This window comes from Diadema antillarum, unplaced genomic scaffold (genome assembly GCF_040938485.1).
Source record: "Diadema antillarum isolate AM-2024a unplaced genomic scaffold, OU_Dant_1.0 seq00002176_RagTag, whole genome shotgun sequence".
Classification (NCBI taxonomy): Eukaryota; Metazoa; Echinodermata; class Echinoidea; order Diadematoida; family Diadematidae; genus Diadema; species Diadema antillarum.
In genome coordinates, this window is record NW_027272814.1 from 142,881 (window position 1) to 162,020 (window position 19,140).

General features: G+C 39.4%; 2 protein-coding genes across 2 annotated transcripts in view; both read right to left on the bottom strand.

The window, feature by feature from the left end:
• Positions 1–19,140, bottom strand: part of LOC139714152 (2-(trimethylamino)ethylphosphonate dioxygenase-like) — an 85,773-nt gene that overhangs the window by 7,866 nt on the left and 58,767 nt on the right. Inside the window, exons 12-13 of the mRNA XM_071625871.1 lie at positions 16,957–17,010; positions 4,591–4,659 (exon numbers count right to left, since the gene is read on the bottom strand). Coding sequence (XP_071481972.1) covers positions 4,591–4,659; positions 16,957–17,010 — 123 coding nt within the window. The remainder of the gene's footprint in view (positions 1–4,590; positions 4,660–16,956; positions 17,011–19,140) is intronic.
• Positions 8,242–12,910, bottom strand: LOC139714150 (uncharacterized). Its single transcript, XM_071625869.1, has one exon. The coding sequence runs from the start codon at positions 12,908–12,910 to the stop codon at positions 11,369–11,371; it is 1,542 nt and encodes a 513-aa protein (XP_071481970.1). The 3' UTR covers positions 8,242–11,368.

Genomic DNA, 19,140 nt, shown 5'->3' on the forward strand with positions numbered 1-19,140 from the left:
TGTAAGATGGCTATAACGGGCGAGCGAAACGAGACCATCAGCCGAGCGCAACAGTGCGAGGGCCTTTTGAGATCTGCTTCACACATTGGTGTTCATGACACATGAACCCTACTTAAGAGTCATATTAATAGGTTCTGGTCGACCAATGGAGCGGCACGCTCCCCACATCCTCTGTCTACTTGGCGTTGTCCGGTCTGTTCGTATGCATCACTGCCCACCAGTGGAGGTTTGTGGCATGCATTCGCTGCATGAAGATTGGGTTCGGGCAAACAGACTCACAGATTGGCCGATTTTTGCTCCCCAATTCGGGAAGCAAAAGTCGGTTATCTAAAGGGCTGTAACAAAAGAATGCAAAGCAGACCTCAAAAGGCCCTCACGCAACCAAACTCAGCTGGGCTCTCTTCACCATAGGGCCTTGACGAAAGGCTAGCTGTGAGGTTGCCCTGTATTTCATGACTCAAGTATTCTGGGTATTCCTTCTAGGGGATACACAATCATTTCATGTTGAAACATGTTGAAATTACCCCACAGAGATTCATGCCAGAAACGGACAGCCAGACAAACAACCAAGGACACACACACACACACACACACACACACACACACACACACACACACACAAATCATAAAAATCATGACCTCCTTGGCAGGGAGAGGGTGTAAACAATTCCTGTGTCAGCTCTAAAAAAGCTCCCCTACAGAGGCAAACCTAATCTCATTGCATTCAAAATAATGTGTTATTTTGAATCGCAATCAGAATAGTGACCCAAATTTAGAAATGTTTACAGCGAGAACAGATATAACAATTTTTTTGTTTGTTTTTGTTTTTGTGAGATGTGGGTCGCCATCCAAATTGCAATACTTTGTATGATTATTTTTTTGCAAAAAGACACAAAGATGTGCAATAAGAATGGTGACCACAAAAAATGTCAATATACAATGTACCAATGCACCACATGTGTCACTCCTTGCTATATTTTAACCAGATGTGGCACACCACGGTATATTGAATTGGCTTTGTGACATTGATTACGCAAACCATTCAAAACATGCAGAAGTCAGGTCTTTGCAAATAATCACCACCCAAAAAGTTTCAATATTTTTTACAGTGAGAACACTGAATCACAAGGCAAGTGCCATAATGTGTCTCGCCCATTCGCATACAAGAAATTCTATGCAAATGGGATATAACAGATAAAAAAGAGATATAACAGATGAAAAGAGATATAAAAGGGTAAAAATTTGTGGCAAAAAAGAAACGTGCCATAAAAACTTAACATTGGGCCCGTAAAGTTTGTTGACCCCTGCCTGTGACCTTTGACCTTGTGGTGACCATCCACTCCCCAAGGGACATCTACCATCCAAGTTTAGTCACAAACAGACTTATGGATCAAAAGTTATGACCCATAATAGAAATGCGCCATAAAAATCTAACATTGGGCTCTAAAAGTTCGTTGATGCCTGCTTGTGACCTTTGACCTTGTGGTGATCATCCACTCCCCAAGGGACATCTACCACCCAAGTTTAGTCACAAACAGACCTATGGATCAAAAGTTATGACCCATAATAGAAACGCGGCATAAAAACTTAACATTGGGCTCGAAAAGTTTGTTGACCCCTGCTTTTGACCTTTGATCTTGTGGTGACCATCCACTCCCCAAGGGACATCTACCATCCAAGTTTGGTCACAAATGGAGTTATGGATCAAAAGTTATGACCCATAATAGAAACGCGCCATAAAAACTTAACATTGGGCTCTAAAAGTTCGTTGACCCCTGCTTGTGACCTTTGACCTTGTGGTGACCATCCACTCCCCAAGGGACATCTACCATCCAAGTTTGGTCACAAATGGAGTTACGGTTCAAAAGTTATGACCCATAATAGAAACGCGCCATTGAAAACTTAACATTAGGCCCTAAAGTTCATTGACCCCTGCCTGTGACCTTTGACCTTGAGGTGACCGTCATATATGGTAAAATGTGAAACTTTGTATGACCCCTCTCCCCTCAAATCGATTGCAATTGAAGCCCAGAGTAAAGAGTTATTGAAGGTTTCGTAGCGTTACGGACAGACGACGGACGGACGGACGACGGACGGACAGACGCTGCAGGCGATCCCTTAGTCTCCCCTCACCTCCGGTAGGCTCGACAAAAATGACACGGACCCTGATTGCGACCCACAGTTGGAAATTTTCGCAATGAGAATGACACTTATATTGGCAGGCACACAGCCTCCTTGGCTAAGGCAATGGGGGACAGAGTGAACAGACTATCAAAATAAGTTTGAAGATAATCTGATAATCGCTTTCTAGCTGTTGGCATGGAGTTGCCAATCATTTTTCTGTTCAGTGTATGATAAAGAGTGAGGCAAACCACAAGTCATAAGTCTCTTTAATAAATGCTCAATTACAGTCTTTCTGACTCTCATTTTCGTTGATATTGGCACCATCGCCTTCATATCTGCCTTAGGTATGTCGCTTCTGATCATAAAATTTGTATGTGCCTATTCATTCTTTCAGCATTGAGGAAAGTCTCTTGAGGAACTCTGAGCCCTTTGGCAATCCTCAAACTGTAGTTCCCCAGATATGAAGTGACTTTTAACCCGTTGAGGATGAGTCCCGAGTATACTCAGGCAGGTGTCTATGGGAATTGCGTGTTGTAGCAGAATCAGTCCATCCTCAACGGGTTAATAAAGTGGATAGATGAAAAGAGAAACAAATAACCACCATAGTATATAAGGTAGAAATGCAAATCTGTCTGTGGAAAAAAACAAAAACAAAACAAAACACTTTATGGTCTTAGCAAGACTTTTTTCTTCTTTTTAAGTGGTCCTTACCATATCATCTTCTTTGCACCTGGAATACCTGGTTCATCTTGACAGTCATAAATCAAACTAGAAGAGTAATGGGTCTCATGATATCTAAACTTAGATGCTCCAGTCTGGACATTGTGTGTGTAAAACAGAGTGGATGTTTGATTATCTCCTTTGTTTTGAAACCAAAGAGAACTGAGTACGCATGAGGAAGTGTTACGCACTTTACACTCAAACTACACCGTCATCTTCCTACCATAAAGTTACAAAGAATATCATAGAATGATAAGTATATGGAACAAGGAAACACGTATTATTTACAAACATACTCTTAACTGATTCACATACATACAAAATATTTTCTATACACAGTCAACTCTGGCTGGATAACGTTGAAGAACAAGCACGACATAACACTTCAATGTATCTTTTGTTGCAGCTGATTGAAAGTGGAAACAGGCTACCACTGTATCTTTTTGCTGAAATCATAAATACAGTAACACTGACAAATTCTCTAATGTCCTTCATAAAACATTATGTTCAGATATTTCTACGCAGGTAACTTTAAGCTACCGAGTGCTAAATTTGGCAAAGATGAGGTGCATAAAATTCACTTTCACTGTGTGGTCTATTCTGCAAGTTGAATGAAAGGCATTTCAAACTAAGCTGTCATGAAAAGTCAGTGATGCCACAGCGTTAACAGATGTTTTACTCAGCAGGCCACAAATGTCAGCGGAAATGAAATTTCGGTTAATCATTCAATTCCTGCTCATGTTATGTTGTCAACGTTGTAGGCAAGCATCGCAAGGTATGAAAAATAATCAGGACACGTGTGCACATTGGGACTACTCCTCTCGGCGGAAATGAAATTTTGGTTTATCATTTCATGCCTGCTCATGATATGATGTCATAGCTTTAGACAAGCCCCACAAGGTATGAAATAATCAGGACAAGTGTGAACGTGACTGCATTACACATTGGTTTTGCTACTCACAGCTGATTGACATTTCAACAAGCACACAATCAGACAAAATTCGTTTCCACAGAAACTTACACTAGTTTATACAATCAGCTAGCTTTTACAAATTTGCAGTAGACTATTTAAACATTCCCAATTACACCTGAATCAAAGATATCTGTATGGAATACCATATTCAGAAGGGATTCAACTCAACATGTCATTCTTAATGTTTCATTTCATGAAGATGTTGACAAAAATTATCAAGAAAGTTGTGTTCTGCACCTTTAAAACTACATGAAAATAAAAACCTGTTGCATGATTTGAAATTTTTTTTTAATTCACCAGAGTTTGCATCCATCCTTCCTTTTCCTATTTCTACACTACAATCTCATACAGGGTCAGCCTCATTTCACCCCTGCTTTTACTTCTGGAGTGTTTACGCCCTCTGGATTCTTTCTCATTTGGGCACATACAAATACATTGCTACAACTTAAATCAACATAATGAACACAAAACATTACATTTTGACTCTAACACACCAAATTTCTATAGAGCAAAACAAGGACTCTCAGAAAAAAATTTCCAGCTGTATTCAAATTCCAGGCATCTTGCTCTAAGCCATATTCCATTTCGGTTTTCAGCGCTTTTCACAAAAGGAAACTTCCAAATTTTCCTGAATTTCTGTTGAACAAAACTGAAAATATTCTGAGAAAGGGCAGCTTAACAATCCTGTACACTGAAAGAAATATTAGGAATTTGGAATCAACTGTAAATGATAAAAAAAAAGATAAATGAATAAAGCGATAAGCATAACTTACCATTTTGTCGGGTGCCTGCAGCTCAATGCAGAACTGTCGATACGCTTCATAGTATGGTTCTACATCTTCCTGCAGTAGAGGACAATGTGAAATATTAAACGCAGGAATAAATATATGACCAGATGAATTTTTCGCATCAGGATCAGCAGAATCATGGAGTTCTGCATTAAAGTACACTGCAAATCATGAAATGGCACTGTGTCCTTGAGTAAAAAGCTAACAAATTAGTCATTGCAGTGAAAGTAGTAAAAGTAGCAGGGTAGACATTTGTAACAATTTAGTTAGACAAATAATGAAGTCCATAAAGAAGTGCAAAATAAGGAGTAGTCAGTATATTTGACCCCTCCCCCTCTTTTCTATTTTTTTAATTTTTCTTATTTTATTTATTCATTTATTTATATATATTTTTTTTGGTTTGGTGTCAAATACTTACACCTCAGACCTTCAAGACAGCTATACTGGTATCCAATATTTTTTTGGTATCTTTATTTTCTTCTTCTTCTTCTGATAGATAGATAGATATTGTCTTTTAATGCTTCTGAAATTCTCATAGATGCAGCTTTCTTGGCATACCCTTGCTTAGTGAGTCTAAGATTATGAAATGAATTGTTTTTACACATTCTGTGCCAACACGATACCTTAATGAAATCTCTGAACTTGTCTGACCACTAAACAAGTTGACCATAATCAGCTCTTTCAAAATCTCGTGCAATTAATCTGAGATGATGTAATTTTATTTAACCAAGTTTGGTAAAGTGTTATGAAATGTTCCTGCAGTTATGGAAATGATGTTTTAGAAATTTACCTTGCTTTCCACTAGATTTACACATATGACTCAAGGTAGCACTGAATCTCATCAAATGCTTGGGGATTTAAAGGGAATGCAAACCCAAAGAACAATGTGGATCGAGTGAAAGCAGTTACATTAGTGAACACATCAGTGAAAGTGTGAGGAAAATTGGGCAATCGATGCAAAAGTTACGAATTTTTAAAGTTTTGGTGTTGGAACTGCTGGGCAAGGAGACTACTAGAGGTTATGACATATGAGTGGACTACAACATAAAGAAAATATAAAGGGAATTCAACAAAAAATCATTTTTTATGAAAATTACTCATTCCATCAACTTGATACTGACATATGTAAGGGGTAGCACTTATTCCTCCTTCTTTCTGAAAGCGGTTTGTCAAGTACTCTTTCATTTTGCTAGAAAAGTGAATTTTTGTGGAATTCCTTTTATATTTTCTTTATATTGTTGTCCACTCATAAGTCATAACCTCTAGTAGTCTCCTCATCCAGCGGTTCCAACACCAAAACTTTAAAAATTAATAACTTTTGCATCGATTGTCCGATTTTCCTCAAACTTTCACTGATGTATTCTGCTAATGTTTATGCTTCTACTCAGTCCACATTGCTCTTTGGGGTTTGTGTTCCCTTTAAAGCTTGTGAATTGAAAATTTGGCCTCACAAATCTCTACCCTGTGATTTTGGATTTCATCGTCTCAAGCCTTAAATTGTCATCTAACAGTATAGTTATTCACAAACACATACACACACCAGGTTTTACTGAGAAACTGTACTATGGATGATCATACAATGAAGAAGTCATCATCAGAGCACACACACACACACACACACACACACACATACGTGTCTATGGTGGAAACCGAGGACCTGTTTTACCCATAAGAATTTTACCACAAAACCGAGGCCTTGTGTGTCAGTGGGACTCTTGTCAACCGAGGACTCATTCGTATTACCGTCCAACCGAAGACTTATTAAAATAATGCTAATCGAGGATCTACAAACATGTACCCCTACATGCAAGAGCATGCAAAAGCAGACCGTTTGGAATGGTCTGCTTACTGAGGACATCCTCGGTTCTCTGTGTGTCCTTGGTTTAAATGTAAAGTTCATATGTGTGTCCTCGTTTTACACCATGGGTAAGTGCACACACACACACATAAAATAAATGCTCACACACAAAAATAAATAGAAACCAAAAATACACATTATTTGATGAACAAACCAATACCATTATGCACTGAGTACCACTGTTCAATAATGACAAGAATACAAATGATACATGATGTAGTACAGATAACAGACAAGAGCTGTGAAACTTTCAGCAGATGACCATATTGTGTGATGTATGAATGCGCATTTTAGTGAACAAATATTAAAAGTAAAACATAGTTTTCAAACTGCTAAATTTTGCTCTAAAATGTACATATTAACGCTGTTAAAACAAGATATTTGTTGGGTAACGACGAAAATGCGAAACATCAACCAAAAGGGCTCACTGAAGTCGCAATCTCAGAACTTACCCGATCGGGGTCAGGCAAACTCGGACTCGAGGACAACTCGGCCTCGCTTTGACGGTGGGGCCGAGTTGTCTATCTGAACTGCACACTTGTACTATGGGAGTGCTTCGTGTTCTAGTTGGTCGCAGTAAGGGGCCGAGTTGATACAATGCGCGCATCAAAGAGGTTCTAGAAGAGCACCTCTTTGGCATGCATGCGTGCGCCTACATGTGTCAAAAATGGTAATCATGAACTGCTGCGTGTAAATTGTCTGAAATAGGGCCAAGTTGTCTGTGAGTCCGATTTAGCCTGGATCCTTCACGGCATAAAAGTCCTTATACCAACTTTTATTTTTCTATACTTTTAATCTCATAATATTCCAGAACTACTCATCATCCTGGCTAATCGCGTCAGCCAGGTATGTTTCTTGGTAGACCCTTACGATATATTGCAAGCAAATATGAAATGGTGCGAGACGGGTTCACAAACACTAACACATGACATAATGACAAATTAAATTCAAAATAACAATGAATATAGCATATTTTACAACATATACAACACACAACATAAGCTGTATGCTTTGATTTAGGTAACATGGAAAAAAATAAATAAATTCACAAATCAATATAAAGACATATCAAAAAAGATTTGAATGAACCAATGTAGGAGACTGATGGATACTGTAAAACGAGGAATTTTTGCGTGCATTTTAATTTCGCGAATTTCGCGAGCGCCAAAATTCGCGAAATTAAAATGCACGCGAAAGTTTTTGTCTACACTACATGCATTGAACGTCAGTGGCAATTCGCGAAAATTTCATGCCACGAAAAAGGCTGTCGGCTCCAATTCGCAAAAATTTCATGCCGCGAATATATCATGTATTACAGTCTGCTGTGGTGGCGGTTTTCATAATCTGAGGACAGCAACCAAAAAGGACCTGTCACCATAGTATTTTGTATTAACTTGAAAATCTATATTCTATTGATGAATAAATAAATTAAACGAGAACTTACCTGTTTGAAGTTTGATTTTTATTATTTGAGTAATAGGAGTGTGAGTTAATATGAGATCCCACTCGTACGCATGCGCAGTCAATATTCGTCGCCCAGGCAAATCTCCACCTAAGCAATCGGACTGTCTTCCGACGTCTAATACATAATGTCAACTTAGGTGAGAGAACTGAACCAAAGACCCAACTGGGTCAAGTGAGATTTGCCTGATCCATGAGGAAATGCGACCACTGTCACAATCCCACAATCTGGAATACACTGTAAATAGACGGAGTAAGAACATTACCTTGAAGTTTGAATTGAGGGTGGGAGTGGAGGGCATATTAACTCACACTCCTATTACTCAAATAATAAAAATCAAACTTCAAACAGGTAAGTTCTCGTTTAATTTATTTATTATTTTTCGTAATCTCCGTTGTTCGTTAATATGAGATTTTGAAGCAAGTGGTCGCATTTCTGCAAAAACCAAGCAATGTATGGTGATAAGAATGACATAGTAGCTCACCAATAATACTCTTTCTCTTCAATGATTATCCAGTACCGCCATGGAGAACCTACATGTAGGTCCTGCCCTGATCGACGGCTTATCATAGAACCTGTTGAAGGTTTCCTCATTAGACCATCCGACCTGTTTCAGAATGTCCGCTATGGGCACATCTGCTGTCTTTGCAGTAGAGACTGCTGCAGCCCTTGTAGAATGCGGTTTGAAAATTCTAGTGTCGATACCCGCCGCACTCATTGTCTCCTTTATCCACCTGGAGATGGTTTGCTTACTGGCTCGTTTGTGAGGTTTCCTATGACATATGAACAGGTGCCTTTCCGTATTCCTCATCACTTTTGTACGCTCAATGTACTTTTTCAGGTAGCGTACCACACAGAGTCTCTTCTCTGAAGGATACTCTTCAATTGTAGTCGTACTCCCTACTCTGTCGGAGGTCTTGTTCTGTTTTACCAAGTCACTGACATGAATCTCTACGCTATTATCCTTCCAAACCAGGCCATCAATATGAATGTAGAACAAAGTCTGTGCCCTTTGTGCCGAAGTGAGTGCGAGCAACATACACAGCTTATGAGTAAGTTCACACAAAGATAGCTTACTGGCTGGTGACATTCTGCGGAGATGATCTAACACGATTTTAACGTCCCAGATATGGTTGTACCGTGGCAGCGGAGTTCGTAAATGGAATACACCTTTCATGAATCTTGTCACCAAAGGATGTGTACTAATTGTACAGTTGCTGTTCTCCAACAGCACCACCGAGGCCAAAGCACTTCTGGCACAGTTAATAGCACTGTAACTCAACTTATGTACATGAAACAGATAACTCAAAAATTCTATAACACTTTCTACAGCAGTGCAGTGACTGTTCAAAGTTTCCTGTCTGCAATACTCTTGCCATTTCTTAATGTAAGTTCCATATTGTGTGCGTGTAGACAGTCTCCAAGATGCACACAACACGTCCACAGTCCTGTCCTGTAGTCCCTTTATCTCGAACTGTGAACGCCAATCCTGCAACAAAGAAGATCGAGTTTAGTGCAGAGTGGGTGGGTAGCCTTAGATACTGGTTGTGTCAGCAAGGATTTGCTTCTTTTCAAGATCAAAGGTTCTTCACTCATCATACTTGTCAAGAGAGGGAACCAGGCCTGTGTAGGCCAATTTGGTACCACAAGCAGGCCATGTGCATTGTCTTCTTGTATTTTCTGTAGGCATTTTGCTACCAAACAGAAAGGAGGGAAGGCATAAAAGAGTGCAAATTTTCCCCAGTCTAGTGTGAATGCATCAACTGACTCTGCATTGGGATCTGGCAACCATGAAATGTACCTAGGTAGCTGAGCATTTAGTCTGGATGCAAACAAATCAATTACTGGTGTACCATACTTAGCCACAATCTTCTCAAAGCTATTCTTATCTAGCATCCACTCTGTTCTGTCATTAAAGTGTCTAGACATGAAGTCTGCCTCGTTGTTCTGGCACCCAGGTAAGTGAGCTGCTGACAGCCATATATTGCGTTCTATACACCAATGCCAGATGTCTAACACTACCTGATTGCACGTTTCTGATTTCAGCCCTCCCATGTTATTAAGGTAGGCAACAGCCGTAGTGTTATCAATCCTCAATAGGACATGTACATTTCTCTTATCTGCACAGAAGGATTTCAGAGCCAGTCCAGCTGCCAGTGTTTCTAGGTAATTAATACCCGATGTTTGAGCTGAATGTACTTCCTCTGTGGTCCACCTGCCACCTGTGTGAGAGGTTAAGTCTGTAGCACCCCATCCCTCTGCACTGGCATCTGTACGTAGCTCCAAATTGACCTTTTGTCTGACAACATGATTAAATGACTCATGAATATGTTCTTTCCACCATATCAATTCATGTCGTGCCTCCATGGAAAGAGTCATGGGCCTATCAAAATGACCACAAGCTGCCTTAAGGGCCTGTACCTTGTCTCTCTCTAGATATCTGTAATGCAGTGGGCCATACTGTACTGCAGGGAACGTGGCAACTATTTTCCCTATGACCCTAGCAACCTTTCGAATGGAAGGGGTGGCAAGGGATAAGAGGGAGGTGCAAACCTCATAAATGTCATCTTGTTTTTCCCTTGGCAAAGTAATGTGCATTGACCTAGTATTCAAATGAAACCCAAGGAACTCTAGGTCTAGGCCTGGGCTAAGTACTGACTTCTCAGGATGAATTAAGAACCCCAGCTCTGTTAGAAGCTTAGTGGTAGCTGAAACAGCCCTTTGGGTAGCATCCTTAGATCTCCCAATTATCAAAGTGTCATCAAGATAACCCATAACTACATGTCCTTCTGTTCTAAGCTGGGCAAACACTGGCTTCAGCATTTTTGTAAACAGTCTGGGAGCCGAGCTGAGACCATTAGGTAAGGCCTTGTATTGGTACAGTTTACTTTGCCAATAGAAACGCAAATACTTTCTCGATGATGGATGGACGGGAACTGAATAGTATGCATCTTGTAAATCAATAGATGCAATGTAGCAATTTGGGCTGAGCAGTGACAAGGCTGTATGTATGTTGTCCATTTTGAAATGCTGATAAAGGATGCCTGTATTAAGATCAGAAAGATCAAGGATAACTCGTAAGGAACCATTCTTTTTGGGTCTCGTGAAAATATTGGAGATGAATTCTCCATTCTCATGTTCGCAAAGTTCAATCACATTTTTAGCTAAGAGGCGAGAAATCTCTTCCTCTATTTGACTGTTAAGCTCTGAACTGCGAGATAAATTATACAACTCTTTCCCTCTTACAGTAGGGAATTCATTAGGATCAAATTCGAGTTTGTATCCTTTGACAGCATTCAAAATGTATGGATCTGAAGTCAGGCTTCTCCATTTGTCATAGAAATTTTTCAGTCGTCCACCCACCATTGAACAAGCAAGATTTATGAGAGGGCATGTACTCACCTCTGCAGAGGATGAGGAGACTGTTGGTTTAACATGCTCAGTTACTTGCGGGCCCCCGCAAACCCCCGGTATTGAGGGCTCTGTCGGCTGCTGCCCTTGTTGGGTCTGGTCATCGGGGTGGCAGTGTGTGGCTTCCACGAACGCTGGCCTAAAAAAGGCCGCTGTACCGACCCAGCCTGTACGGTTGGCGTGGTCCACCCCGCTGATCTCATTCTACGGTAATTAGCTTCCGTCTGTCGGCGGTAAGGGTGATAATGAGACTGTGACTGCGAATATGGACGCTGACGGGAGTTACCTGTTGAGAAAGGTTTTGAGCCTTTCACAACACCGGCTGCTGCTCTTTGTTCTTCCTGGATGTCTTTGACTTTCTTTCCTAAGTCATCACCAAACAGCTGTTTGGTCACAGGGTTCTGAGGCTTGCACAAGTGTGCAAATTTTGCATTCAAACCAGGTTTAATGAGGTCCTTCCTCAAGGCGTTTAGCTCAAAATTAGAGCTACACAGGAGTCCGAGAGCGTCCTGCTGTTTTTCTGACAGCTCCGAAGCAGAAAGGGTCTGCGCAAAAGCAGTGATGCCTTTTACAAGAGCGCTCTGAATACGCTGTAGCTTCAGGTCCCTAGCCCGGGTAGTAGGGTTGAGATTCTCCCAAATTGTCAAGTTGACTTTGGGCACGTCAAGTAGTGGACAGTTTTCTGGGCTAGTGTACTTCTTACCAGTCTCCTCTAGGGCAGCCTGTTCAAGAGTGTGGCTGACAAGGTAGGATACCGACCCAGCAATATTCTCATCTAAGGGTTTCCCCACGCTGAGAGGCACTGCGAATTTTGCTGCGATAGCTGGGATGGCTACATTCTTGCCAGAGGCAGGAGTAGCAGTACTATCTTCAGTGCTTGTTTCAGCACTGAAATCAGAAGTCTGTGAGTCAGACGTTGGTGTAAGTTTACAGCCAAAAGGCCCATCATCTTGATCGCAGTCATACTCATAGTCAGATAAAAGGAGATTATCATCCTCATCTCCGAGACTTCTCGTGTCATGACTACTACGAGTCTGTGGATGAGAAAGTGGCAAATGATCCACCAATTTTCCCAGCATCTCTTCCAGTTTATTCAGACGATGTTCAAAATTTGAGCCACCAACACTAGTGCTTGGTCCCGACTTCGAGGTCGTGGTCTGTGGAGGCTCTGCACGAATGCAGGCCTGACTGTCCTTCTTTGAAATAGGATCTGCACGAATGCAGTCCTGGACAGCCCGAGAATCTTTGGCTAATATCTCAGAGTCAATCATGATCGAGGGCTTCTTAATCAAAAGGTCTGAGACATCAGAGGTAGCAGCCGACTTGGCGAACTTCCGTGCAATCACGGGAGGAGGAGAAGTAATCTTCGCCGGTGCTTTGCCTTTGGCTTTCCCCGTGCCTTTACCACCGCGGCTAGCCGAGCTCGCCGCTGCCGTCTTACCCTTTCCCCCCGGATCGCTGCCGGGGGAGGGACCCGCTCGCGGTCCGCTGGCGATGCTGGTGGAACCCGCATCGCGAACCAGCTTCTCGTGCGGGAAATTCGGCTTCGTGGAAGAACCCGAATTCGCTTCCATCACTCTCCAAAAATACTACCAAAGATCGGGGAGGTAAAATAACCTATTAAACCCCGAAAACTAGAACGCGAAAGATTGCAAAGTGAAAGAAAATCGGCGAAATTTAGAGCTCAAAATGGCGACTTGACCGCTAAGAAACACACGCTACGAATGAATTGACTGCGCATGCGTACGAGTGGGATCTCATATTAACGAACAACGGAGATTACGAAAAATAATAACTTTTCTTTTTCTCTGCTGTGAGGTGGAAGAATGCAATGGTATCAAGCGTTTCCATGTTATGAAATTATTGTATACTCATTTAATGTACACATTATGGCTTAGCTTGATATTGAAGTTGCCATGTAATTATCTTCTGATTTTGGTATTACATAAAGTTCAGTAAAGATTCGAAGCATTCAAATGATCAATAATTTGTTCCATTCCTGTTCCTAAAACCAACACTCTCATGGTTTAAGGATATCTCAAACTTTAAAACTAAAACAGGAGGTATCTGAGATACTCTAAAAGTGGAAATTTTCGTGCATTTTGCGCAACCAGAAACTAGCATGAAAATAAAAGCACCCAAATATTTTTGCTTGCTGTATGTCCTAGTAGCGCATGTCTTGACTCCATGGAATTAAAAACACATGAAACCAATCTTACCGGGCTGAGCACAAAAGATTACACGCGCAAAAATATCCACTTCTACAGTATTGGACTTTCAATTTCTGTTACAAATGTACAAATTTTCATCTTAAAATCTTTGACAATTTTCATTCTAAAAATCTTTAAAAATTTTGATTTTTTTCCCCCAGTTTATGTGTAGGACTTTATCATGGTAACAATGGTCCTGAGTTATGCAAAAATTCAACTCCTTTCCACTGACTGTGACCAAAGTCCCCTTATGCATGGCACCAAAAGATTCAGCGCATTTTCTTGAGACTACCAAGCATGTATAAGTTCCAATACTCACATGCAAACTGAAACGTGAAAAATCAACAATATGTATGTACATTTGTTCATCCTCCTGTGTAACTTTGCCCTAAATTCACAGAGTTGAACTTGAACTTTGTTTGAACATTCCTGGCCCTTGCAAATAGTAGCAACAGTGAACCTGATGGTGCATGATGCAGTCTTTTGTTAAATACCAAATGGGATTAAACACATAGAGTCAAGGACAAGTTTTTACCATGGGTGATTTGGAACTCATGAACACAATGAACACAGAAGAGAGAGGATGAATTCACAATACCATACACAGGTTTAGATTCACAAATATATTCCACAGGGCTCTACACTAACTTTTATTTTAATGTACCCATTGGGCTAGCAGATTTCTTACTTTTCATATTCCATTCGCCCTAAAAGAAATCCTACTTGAATGATGTTAAGAATAACAAACATCAAAAATTATCATTTCTCATTGCTCTTAGCAACAGTGGCTTTTTTGTAACGGCATTTGAAGTTTTAAATCTAGATTCTGGGGTTGCACAAGGTATTATTTGTTATGAATTGAAATACTTCAGCTAAAAAAAGTGCAACTATACAGAACAGACTGGTAGGTGCTTTGATAATTTGTACAGACATCTGCTGATATTTTTATTCATTTTTCTTTTGAAAGGAAAGTCTGAAGAAAGAGCTCTGGTTTTGATGTCCATGATTTTGATGATTAACTTATCCAATAATCCTTGAGTAAATATTCATTTCTGTCAAATGATTGCATTTTGATGATTAAGTTATCCAATAATCCTTCAGTAAAATATTCATTTCTGTCAAATGATTGCATTTTAATATCTAAAGACAAGTATGCAATTGATACATTAAAAAATTGACAATGATGATAACGATGATAGTTATAACAATACTAATGCCACAGAAGGCAGATGATGCCATGAATGGTGAATTCACTCCATTTTAATCCAAAATGTAACAAATTTTGAGCTTTGTTCACACAGCAAGATGGAAATTGATGGAAATGTGTCCACACTTACATGCTGAAAGCGAAATAATAATCTGTGTGCACTGCCGAGTCCAGAATTGGAAAATCATCAAAGCTAGTGGGGCAAAAATCCCAGCGAAAAAACTAAATAAAACAATGCAAAATCTTTGAAACCACGTAGATTAATTCATGCACAAACTAGGCAGTCAGAAAGCAGAAGCTTTGCTAAACTCGACCAATGGGGAGACAGACAAAAGCATAAGCAAGAGGAGACAGTGCAGCTTTTGAAAGAAAGAAAGAAACAGGATTATACATGTGACAGATGCATCAGAGATTAAGGAAGTCATAAGCACGGAGGCTGTGGTTACAAGAGTCATTGAGGGTTGAGGGTCTGAGGGATAATGATTCATTCTTAATTGGGAAGAAAGTATGCTTTCATTTCAAAGACAAAGAGAACATTATGGAGATATATGTCCCGATATCATCATCAGTTGAATAGGTGGATACTGGTCCTATCTCAACAGGCACTTCATATGCGAGTTGTAACACCCTATTGGTTCTAAACGGTTCACAGGGAACTTTCATGAATATTAAGAAATGCTTCAGCAGATGTGTTAAAACAAAGAGATGAGCCTGATGATCTAAAACTTTTGAGCTTCAATTGCTTTATTCATTTGTGTGTGTGTGTGTGTGTGTGTGTGTGTGTGTGTGTGCATGTGCGTGTGTTTGTACAGAATGTGACAGTCCAGGCACTTAAACCTCTCTCAACAAATACTTGCTCACTGAAATAACAAAGTGAATGGGATATGTTAAGGTCATATTGGTAGGAAGGAAACATGTCTTCCAAGACCAACAACTGTTTTCATTGAGGGAAGCCATTATTTGAATTCTCTAGACTGTAGGCATTCCATTTGAAATCATGACAACTTGTTATACTAGTACTTTATTTCCATTTTTTTTTTTAGCTTTGTGACTTTTAACAAAGTAAGGTAATGATGGGTCACATATTCAAGAGGCAAAACGGCATAAATGCTAGGACACATACACCAAACAATTATCATCCCTCCGGTTCTTGAGTATTAGCATGCCTTCTGCAGAAAGGCACATGTTTTAAAAACTCTGAGGAAAATCTCTATCCAAAGTTTATATTTCAGTAAGAACTTGAAGCATCTATTCATAAATTTGTAACTTGTTTTTAAAGGCACATGGTTTCATAAATTTTGTGACTATAGTCATCAGAGGAAAAACACATCTCATGACTTGTCTTGCATAGCATCAGAGGGTTATTCTTCCTTTAAGTAAATGTGAGAGCATGGCCAGTTTGGCACACTTTGCTAACAAAAGCACAAGCTGACAAAATTTAATTTGTACAGAAGAGAGCACTTCAGATCATCTTGGGGAGAAACTATACTGGATACGATGAAACTCTTAAAATGTGTGTAAGCTTCCGTCTCTCACGCCGTATCACCTCAATATTTTGTATAGACAGATCATGTTATATAGATCTTTTTGTGAAAGAACAACTTTTTAATCAGATGTAATCTTGGCTATACAAATTGGGGGTCAAAGGTAAAAAATACTCACTTCTGTACCTTAGAACATATTCCAGTGTGTCTTTGGAAACACATGCTCTATCTTCCACAAATTTTGAACATTTTGATGCTTCATTAAAGTAACGACTTCTTAATCTCTCGTCATCTTAGCTGTGGAAATTACGAAAAAAAAAATATCTATAGTTTTCTATCCTGGTTGATCCAAGCCCTGTTGCCCCCATATTTTGCATACACATCACCTACATTGTTTCTTACATGGATTGTTTCTTAAAATAACAACTACTTCATCAGATGCCATCCTGACTGCATAAATAAGAGTTAAATGTCGAAAATACTTAATTCTGTATCTTGGTTTACATGTCCTATCGCCCTTTACAAAGATGGTGATCATTAGCGACCGATGACATATCTTTCGTATCAAGTACATACTTTAACTCATCTCAGTTATAAAGTTCAAGTGTAGTTTTTCATATTACTGCTCTTTTTCAGACTGCCTTATTTGAGAGTTAAGTTTCTTAAAATTGCTATTAAAAATTTGCAAAAAGTCAACGGGAAAAGAAAAAAAGACTCACCTCTGGTACAAACAGGGGGCCTTCAAATTGTGGTGACCATGTGACAGCAGTTATCTAAGGAAGACCAATAACAAAAGGACAATGGATAGATGAATGGGGTAACTGGTGAAAAATACATATCTTTTTCTTAACACTTCATACATATTCAAAGTCACATAATTCTTCCCTCAAGTTGTTGTTGCTGTTGTTTTTTTTAATTGCAGCTGATTGACAAATTGCCCTACACCAATGTAAACAAGTACTGAATTGATCAGTGTTTTAGTAGTAGCCATGACAAAAGAAATCATGGGCATACATACTCGGGCAGGATTCGCACCTATGCAGGTTTGAATCCTACTTCATATGAAGGTGTAACTTCTTCTATTTCAATGTCAACACTGCACACGTAATGTGCAAATCTTATCAAATGTGATGAAATCAACATGAATGTTGATGGAGCAGATGTCTTTCAGCTTGTCTTTAACAAAAAAAACCATAAAAAATGAGGTTTGATAGCATTCTTGTATTCGCTTTAGCACAGCATAAGCAAGAAGACTAGCAGCTTGTAACGTCAAAGAAGTGGAATAATATAAAGAAAACATTTTAGAGATTTCAACATACTTATATACATTTTTCTGGGATGATGAAAGAGCAATTGACTTATTAAATACCTCCTTCAGAATGCAGATGGAAGAATATCACCCTAGACACATCACTTATAAGTCGAGTGAATGTATTTTTCATTAAGATTTTGATTTTGTGCAATTTTATTTTCATTTTCTCTACACTGTTCCACTGCTCTGCCATCACGATAGGGGGATTCAAAAGTACCTAAATTAGTGGGTTACAAATCTTGATATTTGCATTGCAATTGCAAGCTCATATTTTTTGCATGTGAGGGCACAAAAGCTCACAAATTTGCACGGTCAGCAGCGTATGCTATACCGAAGAAATCTTGCGCTTATTTCTGAATTAGCACGCCAACGTGCCCCTCTGTGACGGTGTGAAAGCTTGACCAAATAGGCTCAAGATTTTATATCCCATTATTCAAAGTGCACATCACTATTTACAATATACAGTGGGCACACCACACCACTGTAAGGCGCAAGAATAGTAGATTTATTAATTCATCGATCGGCAACTAAGCGGGCTACTTATGTATCTGTGAATTAATGCTTGCAAAAAATCTTGAGCTTTGGAGCGTGATTGCTAACCTGCCATTTCTGGGTATATGAACGCTTGCATAAAAATCTTGAGATTTGGAACGTTATCGGCATCCCGCTATTTTGTACGTGAGAATCTGGCTCATTTATAGATTTCTTATAATAAAGTAATGATGGCTCATGGATTTGAACAAATTGTTGAAATTCTGTAACTTTTGAATGCACTGTCTGATTCTCTTCAAACTTCACAAATGTATTCTTCTAGCGTTTCTGCATTTGCTGAAACCACATGATACATGTCTGGGGTTGTTTTCCCTCTAGCCATTCAGAAACCAAATACCACAAATAGGAAGGATGTCTCAGAGACTTCTTGCTGTTTAATGCTTTAGCTTTGCACACTGGTGTAAACTTGAATTATGAATAATATATATATTTAGGGGAAAAACCAGCAGATAATCATTATCCAGTTCTGGCAAGCTTTAATACGAAAGTCGCACACATGATGGTGTTTGTTCGCCATAATGCATATGTGATACACATACACTGTAGCTATATTTAGCAGTGACACAGTACTGAGATTTCTCATTACAGATTCAAATAACACTAAGATTGCTCTGGAAGCATAAAAGAAAAGATGTTTATGTCCATCCACTCATAAGCAAAATAATAAAAAAATAGTGCCCTACAGTGCTTCACATTTGGCACACAACAGTGAAAAAGAAAACGTCTCCTTCAAAGGGATAATGTTAGAAATGCTATTAAAGACTGAGGCTTATTCAAATCTGTGGTGACCTAGCTGATGAGCATATATTATTTAGTATGAAGGCATTTGATTTCTTGCAGTTTCACGCATCTTTTCTTCCAGTTATGTGTGTTACATGTTTTCTCCAAGACTCCTGTTTCTCTCCTTTGAAATTTGGGTAAATTTTACATTGACGATGTTAATTAAGATCTGATTATCAGTGTAATCAGGAAATTGCTGGAGGACAAAAGCACAAAGAAAACTGAACTATGAATTCTGCACAGTCATAAACCTCTGTCA

What these genes read in the sequence shown, in the direction of transcription:
- LOC139714150 (XM_071625869.1), bottom strand. Translation starts at nt 12,910, where the DNA reads ATGGAAGCGAATTCGGGTTCTTCCACGAAGCCGAATTTCCCGCACGAG.